The sequence below is a fragment of the Apis laboriosa genome, unplaced genomic scaffold (assembly GCF_014066325.1).
Source record: "Apis laboriosa isolate Shangri-la unplaced genomic scaffold, ASM1406632v1 scaffold45_cov149, whole genome shotgun sequence".
Classification (NCBI taxonomy): Eukaryota; Metazoa; Arthropoda; class Insecta; order Hymenoptera; family Apidae; genus Apis; species Apis laboriosa.
In genome coordinates, this window is record NW_025223361.1 from 1,842,790 (window position 1) to 1,864,851 (window position 22,062).

General features: G+C 26.9%; 3 protein-coding genes and 1 long non-coding RNA gene across 5 annotated transcripts; 2 read left to right on the forward strand and 2 right to left on the reverse strand.

Moving 5' to 3' along the window:
• Window positions 1-3,217: 3,217 nt before the first annotated feature.
• LOC122716365 (surfeit locus protein 4 homolog) lies at window positions 3,218-5,363 on the reverse strand. Its single transcript, XM_043939373.1, has 3 exons — window positions 5,155-5,363; window positions 3,807-4,481; window positions 3,218-3,706 (listed from the first exon to the last, which is right to left on the reverse strand). The coding sequence occupies exons 1-3, from the start codon at window positions 5,203-5,205 to the stop codon at window positions 3,620-3,622; spliced, it is 813 nt and encodes a 270-aa protein (XP_043795308.1). The 5' UTR covers window positions 5,206-5,363; the 3' UTR covers window positions 3,218-3,619.
• A 1,287-nt stretch (window positions 5,364-6,650) lies between these two features.
• On the forward strand, window positions 6,651-8,053 carry LOC122716364 (dual specificity protein phosphatase MPK-4). The gene is made up of 2 exons (XM_043939372.1): window positions 6,651-6,712; window positions 6,986-8,053. The coding sequence occupies exon 2, from the start codon at window positions 6,996-6,998 to the stop codon at window positions 8,037-8,039; it is 1,044 nt and encodes a 347-aa protein (XP_043795307.1). The 5' UTR covers window positions 6,651-6,712; window positions 6,986-6,995; the 3' UTR covers window positions 8,040-8,053.
• A 654-nt stretch (window positions 8,054-8,707) lies between these two features.
• LOC122716366 (homeobox protein unc-30-like) lies at window positions 8,708-10,696 on the reverse strand. 2 transcript variants are annotated; one of them, XM_043939374.1, is made up of 3 exons: window positions 10,486-10,696; window positions 9,897-10,072; window positions 8,708-9,134 (listed from the first exon to the last, which is right to left on the reverse strand). In XM_043939374.1, the coding sequence occupies exons 1-3, from the start codon at window positions 10,694-10,696 to the stop codon at window positions 8,742-8,744; spliced, it is 780 nt and encodes a 259-aa protein (XP_043795309.1). In that variant the 3' UTR covers window positions 8,708-8,741. The 2 variants fall into 2 exon arrangements, with proteins under 2 accessions (XP_043795309.1, XP_043795310.1); XM_043939375.1 differs by lacking the exon at window positions 10,486-10,696 and adding an exon at window positions 10,190-10,373.
• On the forward strand, window positions 9,330-10,319 carry LOC122716367. The gene is made up of 3 exons (XR_006347010.1): window positions 9,330-9,850; window positions 9,920-10,085; window positions 10,179-10,319. It is a non-coding gene; the product is annotated as an uncharacterized LOC122716367 (long non-coding RNA).
• Window positions 10,697-22,062: the final 11,366 nt, after the last annotated feature.

Genomic DNA, 22,062 nt, shown 5'->3' on the forward strand with positions numbered 1-22,062 from the left:
ATATAATATAGTTTTAATAAAAAATTATAAATTTAATTCTTTTTCTTATATTTTCTTATTATATATCTTATTTTATATTAAAATTTGATATTTATTATATTCAATATTAATCTATCCTTCTTTTAAGAAATTATACGAAAAGATAAATCAGTATTCATGATCGACAAATATTTATTATATTATATTAATATATAATATTAATATAATATTGTATTTGTCTTGTCTTGTGAATCGATTATTTTTTTTTATGAAAAAATTTCATTGTAAATTCCTTTAATATTATTTGTTATATGATCGTAAAAATAGAAATTAAAATTTATTTAAAAATCAAGATAATATATAGTTTCAATTATTATTATATTTTAAAAATATGTCACGCATTTTGATAATTGCAATAGTTTCTTTTATTTTTAAAAGAAAATAGAGAAAGATTCAATATAATTGCAGAAGTATACAAGTATGAATATTGAAAATAAAATAAAGAAATACTTTCAATATTCTCGAATAGATTATAGAATATAGATTATTATTTTAAAAATTATATTTATCTTTCCTATTTCGAATTCATCAACAATTTTAATCATCAATTTTTTTCTGTTTTAAAATATGTGAAAAATTTATATGTGAAAAAAAAATGTAATATAGAAATAATAATGTAATATAGAATAAATAGAAAATTAAATATTATATCTATTATATAAAAAACAAAAAATATTAAAGTATCATCGCCACCAAGATCTCTTTCTATTCACTATTATTAAAAATGCAATTATTCTTATAAAAAATACTATAAATTTATTATAGATTTTTTTGAAATATGATTAATTATTTAATTTAAAATATTTTATTATTTATTTTTATTTAAAATATAATGAATTGTTATATGAGAATGTATATATCAGTAAATAGTACATATCAATATATAAATATTTTTTTTTTAATAATAAATATTTTATTATATTTAAAAATTTAAGAAAATATAAATAAATGTATTTCTTGAAATTAATAATTTTCTTGAATATTGATTTTATAAAATTATTCGATGAAAATTAATGCATAAGATAAAATTTAATAGCTCGTTATAAAATCAACTTTTTAATGTGATATATAAAAACATAATATATTAGAAAACAAATATCTTAAATATTTGATTAGATTTATAAAAATGTTTTATTTAGAAAATTTTGAAATAAAAGTTTGAAATAAAATTTATAAATATTCATAACATTTTGTCTTAATAGATAAATATTTGAGAAACTTTTATATTTAAGAGAGAAAGAAAATATAATTTATTTTATTAATATTTTCAGGAATAAAAATCTTTTTTATATTATAATTGAGTTAGAATGTAAAAATTTATAAAATATAATATAAAAAATATATAATATATATAATATTATATATAATTATATAATGTATATAATATAAATCACTATTTAACTATTTTATGATAATATCATAGGAATAAATATATTTTTACAGATGTATGGAATTTTATTTATTATAGTTTATGAAATATTTCATTCTACATTCTTTATTTGTAATTTATATCATATTAAAATATAGTTTCAAATTCTAATTACGAATACTGTAACTTTATTTTATGACTAAATTGATTTGTTGATAATGATAATGAATAAAATAATAATGAACTTTGGAACATTAAAAATATGGAACGGACTTGGAAAATATATATACCTTATATATACCAATTATATATACCAATATATACTTTATGGGACACAGACTTTCTTATCTGTATTTATATGATCCGCGAATTCCATAACAAAAAATGTATTATATGTCATGTCTATTTTCTATTTTGTTTATGGTGAACATATGATTCATCATAGATAAGATATGATAATTTTAATTTGATGACTTTTCGTAAATTCTGCTACTCATCTTTTAACTCGTGTATTTCAACATATATATATATAATATTAGACCTCGTTCATAACAACTTATATAATAAGCATTATTTAACTTTATTAATATTGATTTTATTTAAATTCATTAAATAAAAATTTGCAATAGGATGTTTTTTAATAATATTAAATGCATTTCAAAAACATTCTCATTTTATTAAATTTAAATTAATAATATAAATATTAAAATTATTAAAAATATTTATATTATAATTATATATTATACTGTTCATATTCGATATAATTGTAAATGATTAATATTTATAAATTGAAATGTAAATATTAGATTGATAATTATATTAGATAATATTTAATTAGATAATATTTAATAATATCAACAATTAAAATTAAATTTTAGTTTAAAATTTTTTAAACATATATAATTTAATTTATATTTGTTTTTTAAATAAAAAATCTTTTGCTTTTAAATAAAAAAGAAAAAACTTTCGATTTATTAATAACAAAATTTTATATACATATATACGAATGTAATAATATTTGAATAATAAGTGAGTTATATCTCACTTTTTTATATATAATTTTTTATATTGTTAAATCTTAAATAAAATGAAATAAAATATTTTTTTATATATTTATGTTAAATATATAACATTTATATACATATATATATATATATACATATAAATATAAATATTTAAAATTTATATATAAATATAAATCGGTTTATAAATAAATAATTTATCTTACGATAACAATTTCATTAAATTGCTATAATCGCCTTACTAGTTTTACGTGAATATCTATCGTCCAAAATAGGATGTCTTAATTTATATAAGATTTCGAAGACGTTTATTACACCATTGAAATATTTGTTCCCTTAATAATTGATAGTCATTCATTCTATATTTTTGTTTTGAAATAAATTATTTATTTAATGTTATAATTTTATATTTTCGCATGGCATTAATTAAGAAAACAGAAAAATAAATGTTTTTGTTTATTTACTATTTTAATTATATGAATTTGTTTAATGATTATTTTTAAATCAATTTATTTTAAGGAACTTATTCATTAGGTGAATATAAATATAATAATTATTAATTATTAATTGATGAATAAAAATTATATAAGTAGTAACAATGAAACTCTGATATGAAATATTTATTTACAATAATTTAATTGTATAAAAATCTCGAAAATGTAATATCTTCATTTTGTCTTCTTAAATTTAATAAAGCAACTTAAAAATTACATTTCTATGGAAGAATATCTTGATATTTAAAATCATGCAATCCGACTAGGATTCAAGATCAAAAACAGAGAAAAAATTAAAAACACACAGAAAAAATATATTTTGTTTTTCTTGATAAATGTAGTGTCATATGTACAATGCCATTACTGATAATATAAATTAGTCTTGGTGTACATTGTCTTCATCTTATTTATCTCTAAACTGTTTTATAATTACTATTTTATAGTTTTTCATTTTTTTTTCATTATAATTTTACGCATTTAAATTTAAAAAAAAGAGTAAAAAATTTAAATTCTACTTTAACAATTTCTTTATCCAAATTAAATAATTTTAAATCAATGGATATTATAGTTCTTTATCCAATAAACAATGAACTTATTATAAACTTGATTGAGCATATAAAGGAACAGGAATGGGAGACTGCTTTTACTTAATGATTATGACAATGTAATGATGCACATTTAAGTGATAATAACATCTACCACTCTTTTTTATGTTCATCCATTGATACACCTCCAGGTCCTAAAGAAACTATCATTAAAAGGCCACCAATCACTGATAACGTCTGTAAAAATTTAAATTTATTATATTTTTAATTAATAAAATTATAAGATAAATGATTAACTAATTTATAATAAAAAACAATAAAAAGAATTGAAAAATACCTGGAAAAAATCATATTTAAGGAAGTCTCGAAGTGCTTTATACTCTGGAATGGTCCACCATGCATTGTGATAAAGATTCAATGCAGATAATAGTAAGACAAGTAACAGTGCACTGAGTTTGGTTTTATATCCAATAGTTACTAATACCATCAAACTGCTTCCAAGAATATCTTGTAAAATTTGAAGGAATGATATTTCAAAACGAATTAGCGTAGTGAACATAAATGCTAATAAAATTCTTCCAGCTAATTGTAAAAGATTTTTAGGCTTATTATCTCCCAAACTTGGAACACCAGCAAATAATGATCTGCCTTCTCCTCTTGATTCAGCCAAAACCAAAAGAAGTGCTCCTATTAATGCCAAATTTCTAAATAGAAATGTTATATCCCAGAAAATATTGTAAGCTAATGTCTGAAGAACGACTATGAAAAACAAGATTCCACAAGCAATGCTGACTTTCCATCTTCCAATAACCATGACACACCCACCAAGTTGTCCAATTAAATTAACAAAGACAAATACTGTAGCTAAAAAGCTACCACAATGCCAACTATTGTTCATAAATTCTTTTTGCTCTGACCATTGAAACCACATTCTTAATCCATCTTCTAGAAATGTAGCTATGAGACAAAGTCTTGCAAGAGTTGGCAGTATATGCTTTCCATTGCGAATTACCTATTAGTAAAAAATAATAATAATTAGAATTATATATTATACTTAAAAAATAAGAATTTTTTAATTTTATTTTTAAAATAAATTTTTTAAAAATAAGAATTTATATATTAAAAATTATTTACATAAGTTTTTATATCTATTGAATATTTTCTATTACTAAAACAACTAAAATAAGCATATAATAACATTAAAAAATGAATGTTTTTTATAAAGATTAATGAAAGTGAAAAAAATATTATATAAATAAAGAAAACTAAAATAATTATAAAAAATTAATATCTTCCTAAACATATAAACAAATTTTTATTCGTTAAATTTATTTTAACTAAACAATAATATAAATTTTATTTTGATCTCATTTTGATATGAACATGGTATTTGTAATATATAAATTCCCTAACCTTTAATTTTTTAGGGTGCAAACATTAATATAAGAAAGTTTACAATATTTAATAATATTATAGAATCTTTATATCAAGAAATAATCAAGAAAATAAAAAATTAAAATTAAAATATGTGAATGTAATATACTAATCGTAACACGATGACGTTGACAGGAGTACACCTGTGTTCCTGTAGGAATTTTGCTGGTCTTTTGTTATGAATTTCTGAACGTGAAATTAAAATTATTCATAAAAAAAAATAAATCGAATGCGATAATCCATAAATTTACCTGATCTGCGATTTCTTCCGCTTTTGAGATTACCTCCTGCGAGATTAGCATCTTGTTTTATTTAAAAATCAAAAAGTATCCATACACTTACATATACACACGTGCGCGCACGCAAGTGATACTGATAGAAACGAGTAGACAAAGACAGAAAAGGAGAAGGAGAGAGGGAGAAAATTGGAGAAACACGGAACAAATAACCTTACCGCTCAGCACAATTGTGTAAGCGGTAGTAAGTATTCTTGCAACTCTTCTGAATGATGTGGAGATCGAGGTACGCGTCACTTCCGGCATACGTGGTCAGTACAATTTATTTCATGGTCTTTTTAAAAGTACAAAGATCAACTACTTAAATTATATTTTCTTTTAATTTTCTTAAAATTTTCTTTTATTATATTCTTTATTTTTTTTTATTTTCTAACACATTTGTTTTAACAACAATATTTCTTTATTTCAAATATTTCAAATTGGGTAATAAAATTATTCTTTAACAAAATTTAAAAAATCTTTAAGATAAATTTTGATAATTTTAAATGAAATAATATAGAATAATTTGTTTGAACTAATAATATAATTGATAAATAATTTTGTATTTTTATCTTTTTATTACAATTCAATAATTTTGTTTATTATCTTAATATTTTAATATTTCTATTTTATTTATCTACAATAAAATATAATTTTGATAAAATATGAAATTCGCACTTATTTTTAAATTGAAAATGTATATGTATATATATACATATATTTATTAAAATATTGAAATTATTTATATTGAAATAGATATTTAAATTATGTATATATATATATATTGATATACATATTACTTATACATATTGATTCGTACATCTTTAAAATACAATATATTTTATGGTTGTATATAAAATAACGAATAAATTTAATTTTTAAATTATTTGTACCATTATTATAATGTAATAAGATATTAATTGGGTATAATTGGGTATAAAAAATAAGGTATAATTTTTTTTACAAATTAAAAACATTAAAAAACATTTTAAAAAATTCTAATAATTATTCTATAAAAATTATAATTAAAATTGATTGTTTAATATTAATATTAAATGATGTTCTGATAACGATTTTAAACATAAAATAACAATTGTATGAATTATAAAGTGTTGCATAATTAAAATATGTATATTTTAGATTTTAGAATTGGATCATAAGAATATGTGTACTGAAGCGCCATCTTAATCATACGTTGAGAAATAAAACTAGTATATTGTATATCGAAATTTGTTAAATGTAGAATGTGTGTTTATTATTTTGTGTTATGTAAAAGTGGAAGAATAATAATATTTCACTTTTAAAAATAAAATTTTTATAAATAAAATAAGTGAAGTTATTGATGAATTTGAAATTTTTCAATTTTAAATATATTGTGTTTAATAATAATAATCTTTCTATCATAAAAAAAAAAATACAATTTTTTTATAAAACATGTTATTATTAAGATTTATATTTTTCATATTGTTCAAATAATATTTATAAAACTAGTTTCATAATTCGAAATACTACAATTATTATACGTTTAAAGGAGGTAATAAAAAATATAATTTGTATTTAAAGAGCATGTTTCATATTTAAATATATTTTGAAAATTCCACATTCTTTTACATATGGACAAATATTTGTACTTCTAGGAAAATTATTTATTTAGGAAATCTTTTTATGTTATTATTCTCTCTATGATAATTTTAATTTAGAAATTTTTTAATGATTTAATTTACTTTGTTATATATTTTATATTATAATTGATTAATAAATTAATTTTCATTAAAAATACATGCCGTAGCTTTATTCTTTATTCTAGCATAATCAGCATGGCGCAAGAAGCAACTACTAAATTAATTAGAGAAGATTTTGATGCTGGTCCATCAAGCTATGATGAAATTATTCCTAGCTTATTTCTTGGAAATCTTACAGCCGCTACTGATATCAAGTGGTTAAAAGAAACCAAAATAAATTATATACTCACTGTAGATTCATGTCCACTTCCAAGAAAGATTCAAGAGCTTTTACCAAATTTGATTATAAAATATATTTCAGTTACTGATATGCCACGTGAAGATCTTTTAACTCATTTTGAAGATTCTTATGAATTTATAGATCATGCTCTACAGTTAAACAATAAAATTTTGATACATTGTTATTTTGGTGTGTCTAGATCAGCTACAATTGTTATTGCATATTTAATGAAGAAATATGGAAAAAGTTTCTATGATGCATTTGAAGCTGTAAAAAAAAAAAGGCGTTTTGTTGGACCTAATGCTGGTTTTTTGGCACAATTAAAACTTTATGAAGAAATGTGTTTTGGAATAGATAATACTAATGTACAATTTAAAATGTACAAGTTACAAATTGCAGCAGATAAGGTAAGAAAAGCAAAAATTTTACCACAAAATTGTGCAGAATTAATAAAACCAGATCCAGCTCTTGCTACAGTACATCCAGAGCCAACAGTATATCGTTGTAAAAAATGTCGAAGAATCGTAGCTAGTGCTAGTAATATTTTACCACATATGCCAAAAGAAAAACAAATTTGGAGACATATAAGTTCGAGAAAAACGTCTAAACAATCAAAACCATCGCACGAACTATTAGAACCATTACAAAAAGAAGAGCAACAATCTGTAGAATTTTGTACCAAAACATTATTTGTGGAACCGCTAGCGTGGATGCCCGACATAACACATAATGTTGAGGGCAAATTAAATTGTCCAAAATGTAATACGAAGTTAGGTTTTTTTAGTTGGATAGCGGGTAGTCAATGTCCATGCGGCAGTAAAATAGCACCTGCATTTTATTTGGTTCCTTCAAAAGTAGATTGGAGTAATGCTGTACAAAATGTACAAGTAACTGTATAGTATTAAAGATATTTCTATAGTATTAAAGATATTTCTATAGTTAAAAATTTTGGACGGATGGTTAACATGTAACGATTACTATATAAGAAAAGGTTTTTGAAATCTTTTTATGTGGTTTTAGCTCGATTAGTATTAATAACGATTATACATGTGACCAATATATTTAGAAAATTTATATTCTAATTTTGTGCCAATATTCGTACATTATATGTAAACAAATAATCGTATTCATTTTATGACTGTAATTTTACATATTTCTTGCCGCAACGAGTAAACAACCCGTTCTTCCACTGTGCGATCTTCATATTTATACATATATATATATATTTTTCCTTTTTTCTATGATTAATATACATAATATAATAACTTTGTAGACTAACATACTATTTTCTGTATAGATGTCTTGTATTAAGATGCGATAATACATTTACGATTTTTATTATTTATTAACTATTTCAGTTCTACAAAATAACATTTCGAGTTATTTCCATTACCCTGTATTTTATTGCTTAAATCCTACTTTTATGCAATCATACTTGATCTATTGGTCCTTTTGCATAATAATATTTCCCAATATTTTTTTTATATTAACTTACAATTACAATTGGTAAAAACTTTGGTATTTTATAAATTGATGATGCTTGAAATTCGCGAATTAGAAAATGAAATTAAAAAAGAAAGAGAGAGAAAGAGAGAGAGAGATTACATGCTTGCATGCATGGGAGAATATGAAGTTCCGTATGGATGCGTCCTGAATCGTAATGCATTTAAATTGCTCATCGTGGATCCTCCGTGAATTTCTGCCTGATGATACGAAGGAAGATTAACATTTCCTAAATTACTATTTATAAATCCATGGCAGGTAGATGTTTGCATAGAGGTGTAATGCTGCGACGATCTCCAATACTCGCTATAGGGATATTGCGTCACTTGAGGAGTTTGCAAAATCTCCGAATTATTTTCCTGTGTATGCGTTATTCTGATAGGCCTTAAAGGTAAAGTAGTTTCTACTTCTCTGTTAGTAGAGACGCCCCGATTAATAGCAGAACTTCTTTCATTCCGACGAAATTTGGCGCGTCTATTTTGAAACCATACCTAGAATAAAAATTTTTAATTATTTATCAACAAATTTATATTTATAAAAATTATTTCCATTTATTAAGATTGTGTTTATAAAATAGGAGAAATATGAATATAATAATTAGCGATTCATATCTTGATAATAGAATCAAAGTTTATGCAAATTTTATAGAAAATAGAAGAACAAACATAAGAAGGGACATGGCAAGCAAAAGCTGGATAGCGTGACGACTTCTGGCAACCGTACAGTTCACGGCAGACAGATAAGACGAAGATGAGGAATTTAACAGCAGCACTGGCAGTGGATGGATCGACACGAGCAACGAAAAGTCTTTCTGCACAATCGTGTAACAGTCACCAGTCATCACACACATGCTAGATACGAAACGTATCATACAGCATGCGGTACGTCGTATGCCAAGCACAGATGTCGCTGGAACGACAAAACTATCCTGCCAAGCTAATCATAGCTCCTTGCCCCTGACAACCTGTCTCCTCTGATTTTCTGCTTAGCTATCCTCGGCGACCTCCATCCTCTTTCTTTCTTTTTTCTCTCTTTTACTTCTTTTCTTTTCTGCACCTCTGTCTGCCTGTCTGCCTGCCCGCTTGCCTGCCTTCTTTCTAACGTTAGCCATCATAATCCCAAGAAACATATGTGAACTTGGCCCACCAGCGATACGATACTTTTTCTCTTTTACATATTCATCACGATCTTTTTTCTACTTCACGAAGTAAGTATCATTTTTTTAACGTTTCATTTAATTATTGTGACGTTACCTGTACTCTGGCTTCCGATAAAGAGACACGTGTTGCAAGTTCTTCTCGAACAAAAGCGTCTGGATAATGCGTCCTTTCAAACACTCTTTCCAAAGCGGCTAATTGTTCTGCCGAGAATGTTGTTCTACTTCTTCTGGGTCTTCTACATGCAGGTGCCGTAGAAGTTTCATTACATTCTATAAAATACACGTATGTATAGTTTTTAGCACAATTACTTTATTCTGTGAAAAAATTCGCGATATCGTGTGAACGAAAATGAAAATTCAATTGAAATATTTCAAGATGCCGCTCACGATAAGGAAGTAACGTTTCCAAAACATAAAAAGCAAAGATGAGAAGCAGTACAGACGTAGCTATTCTTGAATGACTCCACTGTGTTCGAGCGTTCATCAAAGCGGTATAATGCGAACAGCATGACTGGAAACGCGCGATTTCGATAAAATCAAACTCATCGTGGATCATGGATGGAAACGTGGAAATACATCAAGCGTGTATATTACGAAACGCGCGATCTCAAATTTTATTCAATTTTATTCTTACGTAAATGTTTATATAAAATAATTTGATTGTAAATTTCCAGAATTCTTACCTAAGGAGTTAGTTGGCGTCGATAATAAGCGTGAGACCGTGAAATCTTGTGGTGTATGAGGATTCGTAATCTGTGAAACTATTACGCTGTTGTTTTCTACTTGTTCCGAATTTCCACACAACATTGTTTCGTTTAAAAAATAAATCTCTTTAATAGAGTGGCAACGAACAAGTTTTAATTGAAAAAATGAATTATAAATTTCGTTTTTCATATATAATATATTTTTTACTCTTGAAGTAATTGTTCTTGATTACTTTGAGATATCGAAGTAAATACACGATATAGTCATTGAGGTATTTAATAAATCGTAAGATGACATTTCTTATTCTGCACAAATGACGTAGTAATTCAAACTTTACGCCACGTGTTGATCGAACGCTGCTCAACGTATTTGAAATTACTCGGAAAACATTTTATATATACATTTTTTTAAAAAATATTGTAAAGTTTGATTTTTTAATATTGTTTTATATATGTTAAATTTGAATTGTTTAATAATCACCATGCGAATATTTCAATTAACAATTAGAATATCGAAGAATCTGATATGATTTTTTTTAATATTAATAATTTTATGTACTTTTTACACGTCAATGCGATTTTTATTGCGTTGAATTTTTATCTAGTATGCTATCCACGACTAGAATCAAGATTATAATTCGTTTCACTTTTTATAGATCTTGCGAGAAGGGGTAACTTGGATAGAAGTACATGCCCCTTTCTTTTTTCGTATCGAACTTTAACCAAGAAAAATGGAAAATAGATAAGACAAAAAAAGAACCGTATTGGCTCAATTATCGTATTATACGAACATCAATTTTCTTTCGTAGGATCGGCGTTTACCTACTTTAAATCGATTCTTTATGCTAACAGCATAGTGTAACGTTTCGTCATTCTTTGTCGACGAGTATGTTTCTTTATAGCTTCATATATCAATCGCTGTTTCGGACGTTTTACGATTTTCTCACGAGTTGCAATGACTATTCTATTTCTATCGTTTCCAAAATATCTTCGGCATAACCGTGATTTGTACAAAATGGCGATACCGTCCAAGAAGATCTCTCTCTGTAACAGGCACTCTACGAAGAAGAAGTTCGTTTTAACGACGAAGTTGTAACGTTCTATCTATAATAAGATTTATTTTCAGGGACGTTGTCCTCAAAGGATTGTCTTACATACGAACAAAATTATAAATATACATGTATATATGTATATAATATATGTATATATGTGTATATATATATATACATGCATCGATCACGCACTATATTGTTAAAACATCTTCGATCAAGTGGCTCCGTTCAAGTTCAAATATTGGTATCATTCGAAACGCGCGTAAATCACAACTAGTCGATCGATTTTGTCGGAAGATCGTTTTGAATACCGTGAAACGAAGCCATCGCATTAGTTGATGCGGCGAGATGCCAACTGACTTGGCCGAGTTAAAACGTACTTGAGGATCCTCCTCAGCCTCTTCATTTGTCTCTCCTCTTCGTTCTTTCCTCCCTCTTGTGTTTCTCTCGCTTTATCTCTCTCTTCGTCTCTCATTTTGCCTCTCGTTCTTCCTTTTACGAAGGGAGACACGCACGCAGGAGAGGAGAGAAATAGAGCATTTCAAGAGTAGGTGGAGATTTCCTTGGCAAGCTCCACCTTCATTAGATCCTCATTGGTTTCTAAACGATAGCACGGCGGCTTTCTGCTGTTTTCTAGATACAACCCTTCACGGGTAAAAGAATTTAGGCGTGCGTGGTCATTCAAAAAATTTGATTACCATCCATTTTATTTCCATAAGATGACTTGTTGACATTTGTGTTGATACTCTTTTTAGAAAATCGAAAAACGAATTTTCTTTCTTCTTACATCGAATTTAATAGATATTTGCGATTTATTTCCAGAATTCTTACCTAAGGAAAAGAAAAAGTCATTCTGGATATTTTCAAATGATTCTCTTTTGTTAAGCTATGCATCCTTTAAAACAATTAAATTTTGTAGAAGAGTTGCTATTGTATTACTCTTTTTATTGAAATATATTTTTTTCTAGACTTTTAACTAAAATATAATCAGAAAACTTTCTCTATTTATCTAGTATTTAATAATTTTTTTTCTATTTTCAAAAATAAAAAAAAAAATAAATGTCAAAAATAAAATGACGATAGATCTATGAGTTATTCTATAAAATCATTTCCAAAATTATTTTGAAAGATGGATAAGATATTGACATACTTTCATAACTTGCCAATAGAAGCATTGAAGGCCGTAATACTGGAATATTAAAATAAATATTCAATAATAATTTATGGTTTGCAAACTTCGATTGTCAAATCTCATTTGTAATTTTTCAGTTATTGTTTTTTTTTCTCTCTTCAAAAAAAGAATTTTAATTAGATTTCATGTTAGATTCATTTCAAGAGTTAAACACGAGATATATTTATTTTGATTTATAAGAAATGGATAAATGAGAGGCGCCGGCGTTACGGTGGTTTCGATTTTCAGGGACACGCTAAACCACGGTTCTTTATGTCCCGGAACATTGGTCTTCTTCATAGTTGCGGCTTGACTCTCGTTACACAAGGGTGTCGAGTAACGATTTCGCCCTAACCGTGAGCTCTCTTTCTCTTCCTCTCGTATATTCCGAATATACTTTCTTTTATTTTCTTCGAAAATATAACGGGTACGCGTTAACAATTTCTCAATTCGAGTTAATATTCTAATTCTAAAATCACGATGCTTCAATATTTTAATATTGAAAAATGTCAAAAACGATCCTTAAATTTTCAGAAAAATAAAAACATATTTTAAGAATATATTTAAATTTTTCGATTTCAATTTTCAGATAAGAAAAATATCGATAAACCATTATCTTTTTTTTTAAGGCAATTTTAAGTCTCGTTACGTAATCTGAATTCTTTCCAAGTTCTTTTAACGATGTCCGACGGCAACCGCGTTAAAAAATAGTTATATAATTCGTGAAACGAATCAAGATGCTCGAGTTATTGGATACTTGAAATTCTAATCGATAAAAAAGGAAAGAATTTAAAAAGAAAGAATGGACAAAAATTTATCAAGAAAAAAAAAATTATTCGAAAATTAATCGAAAGAACAGGATTATATTTGTGCATACAAGATGTTGATATATTTTTAATATTCTTTGGACGATTTAGATTTTAGAGATGAAAACAAACACAAAAATATGAAGAATTATCGATTATTATTTATTATATACATATTTACTTTTTTTTTTCATCCCATTTCATCGAATGCGAATTTAAACTATTTACAATTTAATAAATAAATCTCAATCGAAATTTCCGTGTGTATCAACTTTTATGTTTGTTTTGCCCTCCAAATATACGAATATGTATATCTATTCCATCGTAGAATCATCCCCGGCTCTCAGCAAACAATTATATTCCCGGCGATTTTATTTATACGAGGCTTTTACGAGCGCAGTCACTCTTACTGTCAACTGTGTTGGCTCAATAAAACGCGGCCATGCATCCGTTTCCTCGCTGCCCACTTTCGACATTCGCTTGAAACCGAATTTTTCTCGAAATAAAGTACTTGCATGCGTGTATTAAAGATTCTTCAAAGATTCGCACGTCTTATCGCGAGATTTTTATCACGAGGCTCACGAATCATTAATAAGCGGTCCATTTAAATTAAAGCTTAAAATGATGTTATTTATCTAATTTTCTTGTATTACAATTTTATCTCTTCTACTCGTTAATTTCTTTCGAACAAATTCTCAAAAGGAATTATTAATCAAAATACGAATTACTACAATTAACTCTTAATAACTGGAAAATCGATAAATATATACCTTTTCGCAAATAATTTTAATTATCTTCTAATTGATGCTGTCCAATAATGGAGAGAAGACACATTAACCTCTTAAGCTCTAATTAAAAACACCGAACTGCTGAATGAATTTCTTTAAGTGAAAACAAAAGAAGAAAAGGGGAGGGGGAACGAAGGAATTTCTCAAGTCTGGAGAACGGCAATAAAATAGCCGGATAGTTCGTTTTTGGTGTTCCAGTCGCTATGAGACGGACGGGTGCGTCGCGACGTGGTGACACGTACACGTCGTACGTCGCGCACCGCCCAACGAAAATTATGAGCCGAGTCTGGACACTCTCCACCGTGTCTTTGTCGTCCTCTTTATCTTGTAACCGAGACACGGTGCCCTTCCACGCTCGCCTTTGTTCTCTCTCTCTCTCTTTTGCTCTTTTATTTTTCCTCGCGCGCGCGAGACTGAGAGGAGTTTACGGATTCGCGAAAGAATTTTCGCAAGATCCGTTCTTTTCTGTCGCATCCTCTTAAGCGTCGCGCGGCGATAAATGAATCCTCTTAAGAGGATTCTTTCTTCTTTGGCAATGAAAATGCTGTTTCCTTGAAAATGTTTTGCATTGCAATGATATTGATACTGATGTTTTTCCCCCTCTTGTGATTCACGAGAAATTATGAATGATTTTTATGAAATTACACTGCATTTATGTAAAGTGTAAACTTTAAAGGAAACTTTAAACTGTTTATTATAAATTTTTTAATAATAAATATATTATCATTTATATCATATAGAAAGAGATGCATTAAAAAAAAAATAAATATAAAATAAATATGTTTGAAAGAATTAAATTGAGTATGAATTTTAAAACTTTTAAAAATAATGACTAATATATTAAATAAGTATTGAAATTTTTGTAACGTGTTATACGTGTATTTATGAGATATCAACATTTTCACCAAAGTATCAGACAGATACCAACACGAAACGATTACTTTTATATAAATATTATCCATCAATAAGAAATTGAAATCCGTGTAATTAAAGACATAGATATTGGATCGAAATTTGATATAAATAAAATCGATACTAATATACGTTAGTTTAAAAACTAACAACTCGATCCACTTTTATTATAAATGCGTTATATTTTGTTATAATTATTATTTATAATAATTTGTTATAATTTTTTATTATAAATTAACGTTTTATATAAATGCGTTAATTTTAGGAAATCGTGAGAGATCTCGGCATGCGTCACCACTGATCAATGTCCGACGTGTAACGCGGAGGGTTCACCGAAATCACAGATGCAGTTTTGACCACCGTGACAGTGATCGTTGCTTGACAACTCTCGAAATAGTTTCCATATGTATTCTTTGGAGAAAGTTCTAGTCCTCGCGTATTTTTTCGTAGATCTCCATATTTTTGATTGCTCTTTTTTTTTTCTCGCTTTCTCATTGATCGTACGATAATTCCTCTGTAAATATTCATAAATTTCTTGTTATCATATATCATACACATACGCATCTATATAATATTTCGATTATGATGATAGTATAAATTTCATCTTTCATTATGCACGATCATATACATTTTGCAATTTTACTTTTTCGACTGATATTTCTTCTTCACAATTTCTTGCTTTTAATTTATTTCACGTATCTTATGTTTTTTTATATCTATTCAAAATATATCATTCGTTCACCGGTTTATTTTTGACAATAATCGTAATCATATAACGAAAATTAGATAAATTTGAATATATTATCATTTCCATGAAAGAGAGGATAATTTTTTAAGACTTTCAAAATTTTTGTATACTTTAAAATCTATGAATGGTTATAATTCATTTGAATTTACAAAAATTCGTTTTGCTTTAATCGTATAGAAAAAAAAAAAAAAAGGACTTTTTATCCCCTGAAGAATCCTCACGAGCAAAAACTGTGTGAATTTACGATGATTATCTAACAACTAACTTCCGAATTCCTCTTTCAAATTTACCTCCTGTGGACGTAGTAGCGTTGAAGGGTGGCGAGGAGCGACATTTAACGTTCCGTGACGCCTTAAATCTATCCATAAAAGGAGACTTCTCGTCTGGTATCGAGAAGAAGACGAGCAACCTCGTCCCAGACCACGGAAAGCAAAAAGCGAAGATAGTGGTCATTGGCCACCGTGAAAACATTCGATTAACTGTGAAAAGGGATTGAGGGGAGTCTGAGAAACGGATTTTTCGATCTTTTCGACTTCAAACGACGGTTGCGTTCTCATCTTGATTTCTATTCAAATTGATATCTTTAATGAAAAAATAGATGTGCATATACAGAAGAATGATTAATTGAAATAATCTGAGTCGATCTGAAAGAACCAAATTTTTGAATAATAATAAAATTATCTTCGAAAAATATTTTGTTTATTATAGCATATTGATAAAATTTAATTTTTAATTGATTTTATATATATGTGTAGTAACATTAAAATGTGTTTATTAATTATTGAAAGGAAATTGAAAATTAGAAAGTTGCTCACAAAATTAACAAAAATATATAATATTGAGAAATTTATAATTAGAAGAAAAAAGTCAATGAAATAGAAAATCGTTTATAAGATAGACATCCTTTATATATATTTAGGATCTCTAATTTTATAATAAAAAACGGTTTTTTTATATCATTATTTCAATTTTATTGTAAATAAGCGTGAATGAACAATCTTTTATTTTTTAAATAAAATTTTACGAATAATGAATAGAGCATAACGGATGAGAAATATTTCTTACAAATACAAGTGATGTTTTAGAATCATTAGAAAAATTTTAAAGATCATAACAAAAATTTTAAATATCGATTTATTAACATCCTATATATGCATAATAATACGATAACAATGAACATTCTGGAGGAGAACCAGAAAAGAATCGAATGCACTTGGCAAGAGGAAGGAACACATCATCCTTCGGTTTCTTCGCTTCGTTCGAGCAATTACAAGGGTCGTGCGTCATTCTTGCCAATTAGGCGGAGGAAATGTCGTCGAAGAGAGTGGAAAAGCCGCTGTTTCAACGTTTACTCTCTTTTCTTCTCTCTCGCCCATCGCCCCTCTCGCTCCTCCTTTCAGTGACTGGAAGCAGATAATTTTACTCGAGTTACCCCCTAGTTCGTGGTCTGTCATCGGTCTTGTTCCTCGACACGGACACAACTCGTTGTCTCCGTTTTTCTCGTTCGTTATTGCCGATCCTTTTTTTTTTTTTTTTGAAAAAAGTGTCTTTAAATCAAAAGGATGAATAATAATTTGATTGAATCGCGTTAAAAGTTTCGGTTTAACAGTTCAAGTTTTTGTGGGTAGGATTATCGATAAAATTTTAAATTGTTGATTAAATGGATTTTGTTATTGATATGTGAACTTATTACGTGTAATAATAGAGAATATGATAGAAATGTAAGATAAAGTGGAAATATAAGCCATTAAGCTTTCGATGTATATAATAACGAGATTTAATAATGATTAAAACTTGACTAAAGTGTAGACTACGGATTACAATGGCCATTCATAACCGTCGTTCATTCACGTTCTTTCTTTAATGAACGTTTCTTGTCTTCTGTTTTGTGTCTGTTTCATGTTTCAATTTATTCATTTTGAAGATTTTCAAAGAATTAAAGAAAGTAATTCTGTACAATATTTATTATAATGAATAATAAATATTTATAATAATCGAAGAAAAATAAATGCATTGTGTCTTCAATTGTGATATTTTGAAATTTTGAACCTATATTACTATAAGTATAAATTAAAGTTAAAATTATTATTATTTTTAAAACTTGTTTATTAACATAATTAATATCTTTTTTAAAACACTATTTTATATCATAAATATAATCCGAATTTGTATTTGTTTAACTTTGCATATATTACTAAATAATTAAATAAATTTCAATCATTTATTTAATTATTATACATAATAATAAAAATCTTTGAAATTTTGAATCTAATATTTTTTATATTCATTATTATCGGCCATATATATATATCATCATAATAAAAAAAATAAATAATTATTATTTTTAAAACTTGTTTATTAACATAATTAATATCTTTTTTTAAAACACTATTTTATATTACAAATATAATCCGAATTTGTATTTATTTAACTTTGCATTAATTTAAAAAAAATTTACAAGTTTTTTAATGTACTTTTTTTTCAGAAAAATTAATCTTCAATCAATAAAAAGAAAAAAAAATAAAATTGTGATATTTTGAAATTTACTTATATTACTATAAGTATAAAAATTATTATTATTTTTAAAACTTGTTTATTAACATAATTAATATCCTTTTTAAAACACTATTTTATATTATAAATATAATCCGAATTTGTATTTGTTTAACTTTGCATTAATTTAAAAAAAATTGAAAAATTTACAAGTTTTTTAATGTACTTCTTTTCCAGAAAAATTGATCTTCGATAAATAATCAATAAAAAGAAAAAAAAAATAAAATGTCTTTAATTCTTTTATGCTTAATGTTGCGTGTATGAAATATATATACAATTAATTATTGAATAACTAAATAATAAATGTACATATATATCTTTTTCATAAAGAATAATTCTCCCCTTATTGTTCATCAAACAAATTTTCCTAATTCCGAAAAGTTTAATTCTTTGAAGCGTTACGGATTATTAACGTCCCTTTTATAATAACCCTAATATACATAATAGAATATTTTTTCAACATTACATATTGCTTACTATCCCATCCGCAATTACAAATATATCTAATTAATTTATCTTTTTACTTTCACAAACGAATCCATACGTTCCATTTAAATTAACTTTTACTCTAAAAAACATTTCCACATGGAATGAAAAGGAAACATCGATTCGTGATACGAAAATATCTTCATCATGGAAACGTTTCCTTCCTTTAAACGCAAATTCAAATTAGCTCAAAAAGAGAATTGAAACAATTCGTGGAACAACTAAGGAAACGAACGTCACCCTGACCCACCACCGGTCGGTTCATCCGTGGCGGCGTTTCGAAGGCACGAAAAATCCCTCCCCTTTTTGGTTAACAGAGCGTGAACCCCGTTATGCCACCCCCTCCCCCGCCTCCTCACCTCCACCCTTTGGCCACCGCTGCCACCGGTTCCGAGTAAATTACGCATTCACGCTGTTTCACGTGGCATTACGCCGCCCATTGTAATGTATGTCAAGGGTTGACCATCTTGGCGCAAGAGGGGGGTGCGACTTGCGTCTGGAAACAACGACCGAGTTAACGTGCATAGCTCGCCAGAGGACCCCCCTTTCGGCCTCGGTCCCCCCATATCTAATTATACCTTCTTATCATTTGGCGTTTATGTCTGTCAGCGTTATTGCGCCGCCATGCGCTTATTATTGATGAAACGTTGACAGTAACTGTGGGTACTGTGGGTCGGCCATTCAGGGGTAATTTCATAAGGATAATGGACACGTTTACGACTCGATGGAACAGAAGTCGCAATCGTTGAACCGTGAAACTATTGGTTGTCGCAGACCAATTCTCGAATACAGATTTCAATTCGGAGAGATAATTTATAATAAATTTCTCGCGCGAATTGGATTTAATCCATTTTACGCTTAATATGGTGTTGAATGTTGAAAAATAAATCGATGGATCTCGAGTGAAAAAAAATATTTCTTTCTTAAATGAAATCGGTGACGCGATATTTATGATGAGTTAAGGCCATCGAAGTGTATTGTACATATTGCTTGGAAAAAGATAAATAAATTGAATGAGAAGTAATTTTGAGGATTGCTATTATTTTTGGAAAATAATGATTGATTAAATATTTATTAAATAATTTATTAAATAAAATATTGTGTTTATATAAGTTTAAACTTGTTAATTTAACTTGTTAAAAATATTCGATTAATAGAATAATTAGATTCCTCATTCTACATTATGATACTATGAAATGTATAAATATACTCAACTAATGTTAATATTTGAAGTTTTATTGAAAATAATATTAAGAAACAAAATATAATAATATATTTTATCTATATAAAAATAAATTTTAAATTACTACAACAATCTTGGTTTAATTCTATGCTTATATTTATTAATTTAATTGCAATTAGCAATTTCTTATACATTATAATATAATATTTTAATATAAATTGAAATAAAACTTGAATTGAAATTAAATTTTACTTGTACAAGAAAAGTATATTCCAATTCTATATATAATACAATTAATATATATTATAATACAATTTTTTTATCTTTTTTTTTTTAATTCTATTTAATATTAAATTAACCATTTGCTTGAGCAATAAGTTATTAGCAAAATTTTGATATGCTTCAAATATTATAAAATTCAAATAATATAAATATTTTCTTCTCTCATCTCAACCAATTAATAGAACACTATTCAACTAGCTTCAAGTTTTGACATTTATTTATTACATTTACTCCTTAAATTAGTTTGACACGTATTTACATATATGAAGCATCTATGATAGAATTTTTTTTTAATTGGTTTCATATTCAAACAAAAGTCTCACAGCATTGGATCAATTTTTTCCTCGATACAAGAATTTTTTTTTAATTGGTTTCATATTCAAACAAAAGTCTCACAGCATTGGATCAATTTTTTCCTCGGCACTTATTTAGACTACGAGACTCGATCGATTATTCGTCCATTGATAACAGCGCGCCATATGTTGCAACATAATTGGATGTTGCAAAATCATTGACTTTAATTTTTTAAGGATAATCGACCGTCACCAAAGGAATAATCTAATGGAAATCGCCTTTTTCAATGTGACCATTGGTTTCCTTTCGTTACGATGCTCGAATAAATTGGATTCAATAAATTGCTTTTTTGATGATTGATATTTTTTATGATTCGCAAAATATTCTTTTTTAAACAATAGTGAAAAAGAATCATTTAATAACCGCATTTCAGGATTATGAATGATAAAATTATGAGTCGATGCGTTAAATTATAAGGTTTGTGGAAAAATTAAATTTTATTTTATTAATTTTATTAAAAATACATAGATTGATAAATCCATTGTGCAATTCGTCGATAAAAAAAAAGAAGAATCGAGATTTTTATTAAAATTTGACTTTTCATTATTTTATTATTCTCAATAACAATGTGATTAATTGTTTTTTATGTTTTTTACAATTTTCGATGATCAGCATCTCGTAGCTTCGAATCAAAGCAAACATCATAAATTACAATGGAATTCCCTTCGAATCTCGATCCAGTTATGTTGTAAAGCTTTTTTCAGAATTTAGAAAAAAGGAATAAGATGAAATGGTAACGCGTATTATTATACATAGATATAATACAATACATACAATGAATAGCTAAAGTGACAATGACAAGCTTGATTCGAGAATGAGGGGTTATTACTGAAGTTTAGATCCTTCTTCATGTCAGACTTCCCGTGGAGAGCATGCACTACTTTTCAATATGCCCCTTTTTACGTGTTTCCTTCCCTCTCCCAAACGACTTTTCTTGCCCTCTGTGAGCGTACCTGTAAGCTTTCCTTGCGATTCACGCGCAGCGGGATCTCTCGGATCTGTGGCGTCTATCGATTTCTTCATTGAAGGAGATTAAATGGACAAAATATATGTGATATGATGTCACGAGTTAGGTTATTTTTAAACGAGGATATGATATTTTTCTGCAATTTGTTTCTTATCTTATAAGTTGTTTCAAATAGAAAGGGGAAAAAATTTGACAATATACTTGAGAGGTTATTTTGATAAAAAGTGTCATAGAGTGTTAATATATCTTTAGGT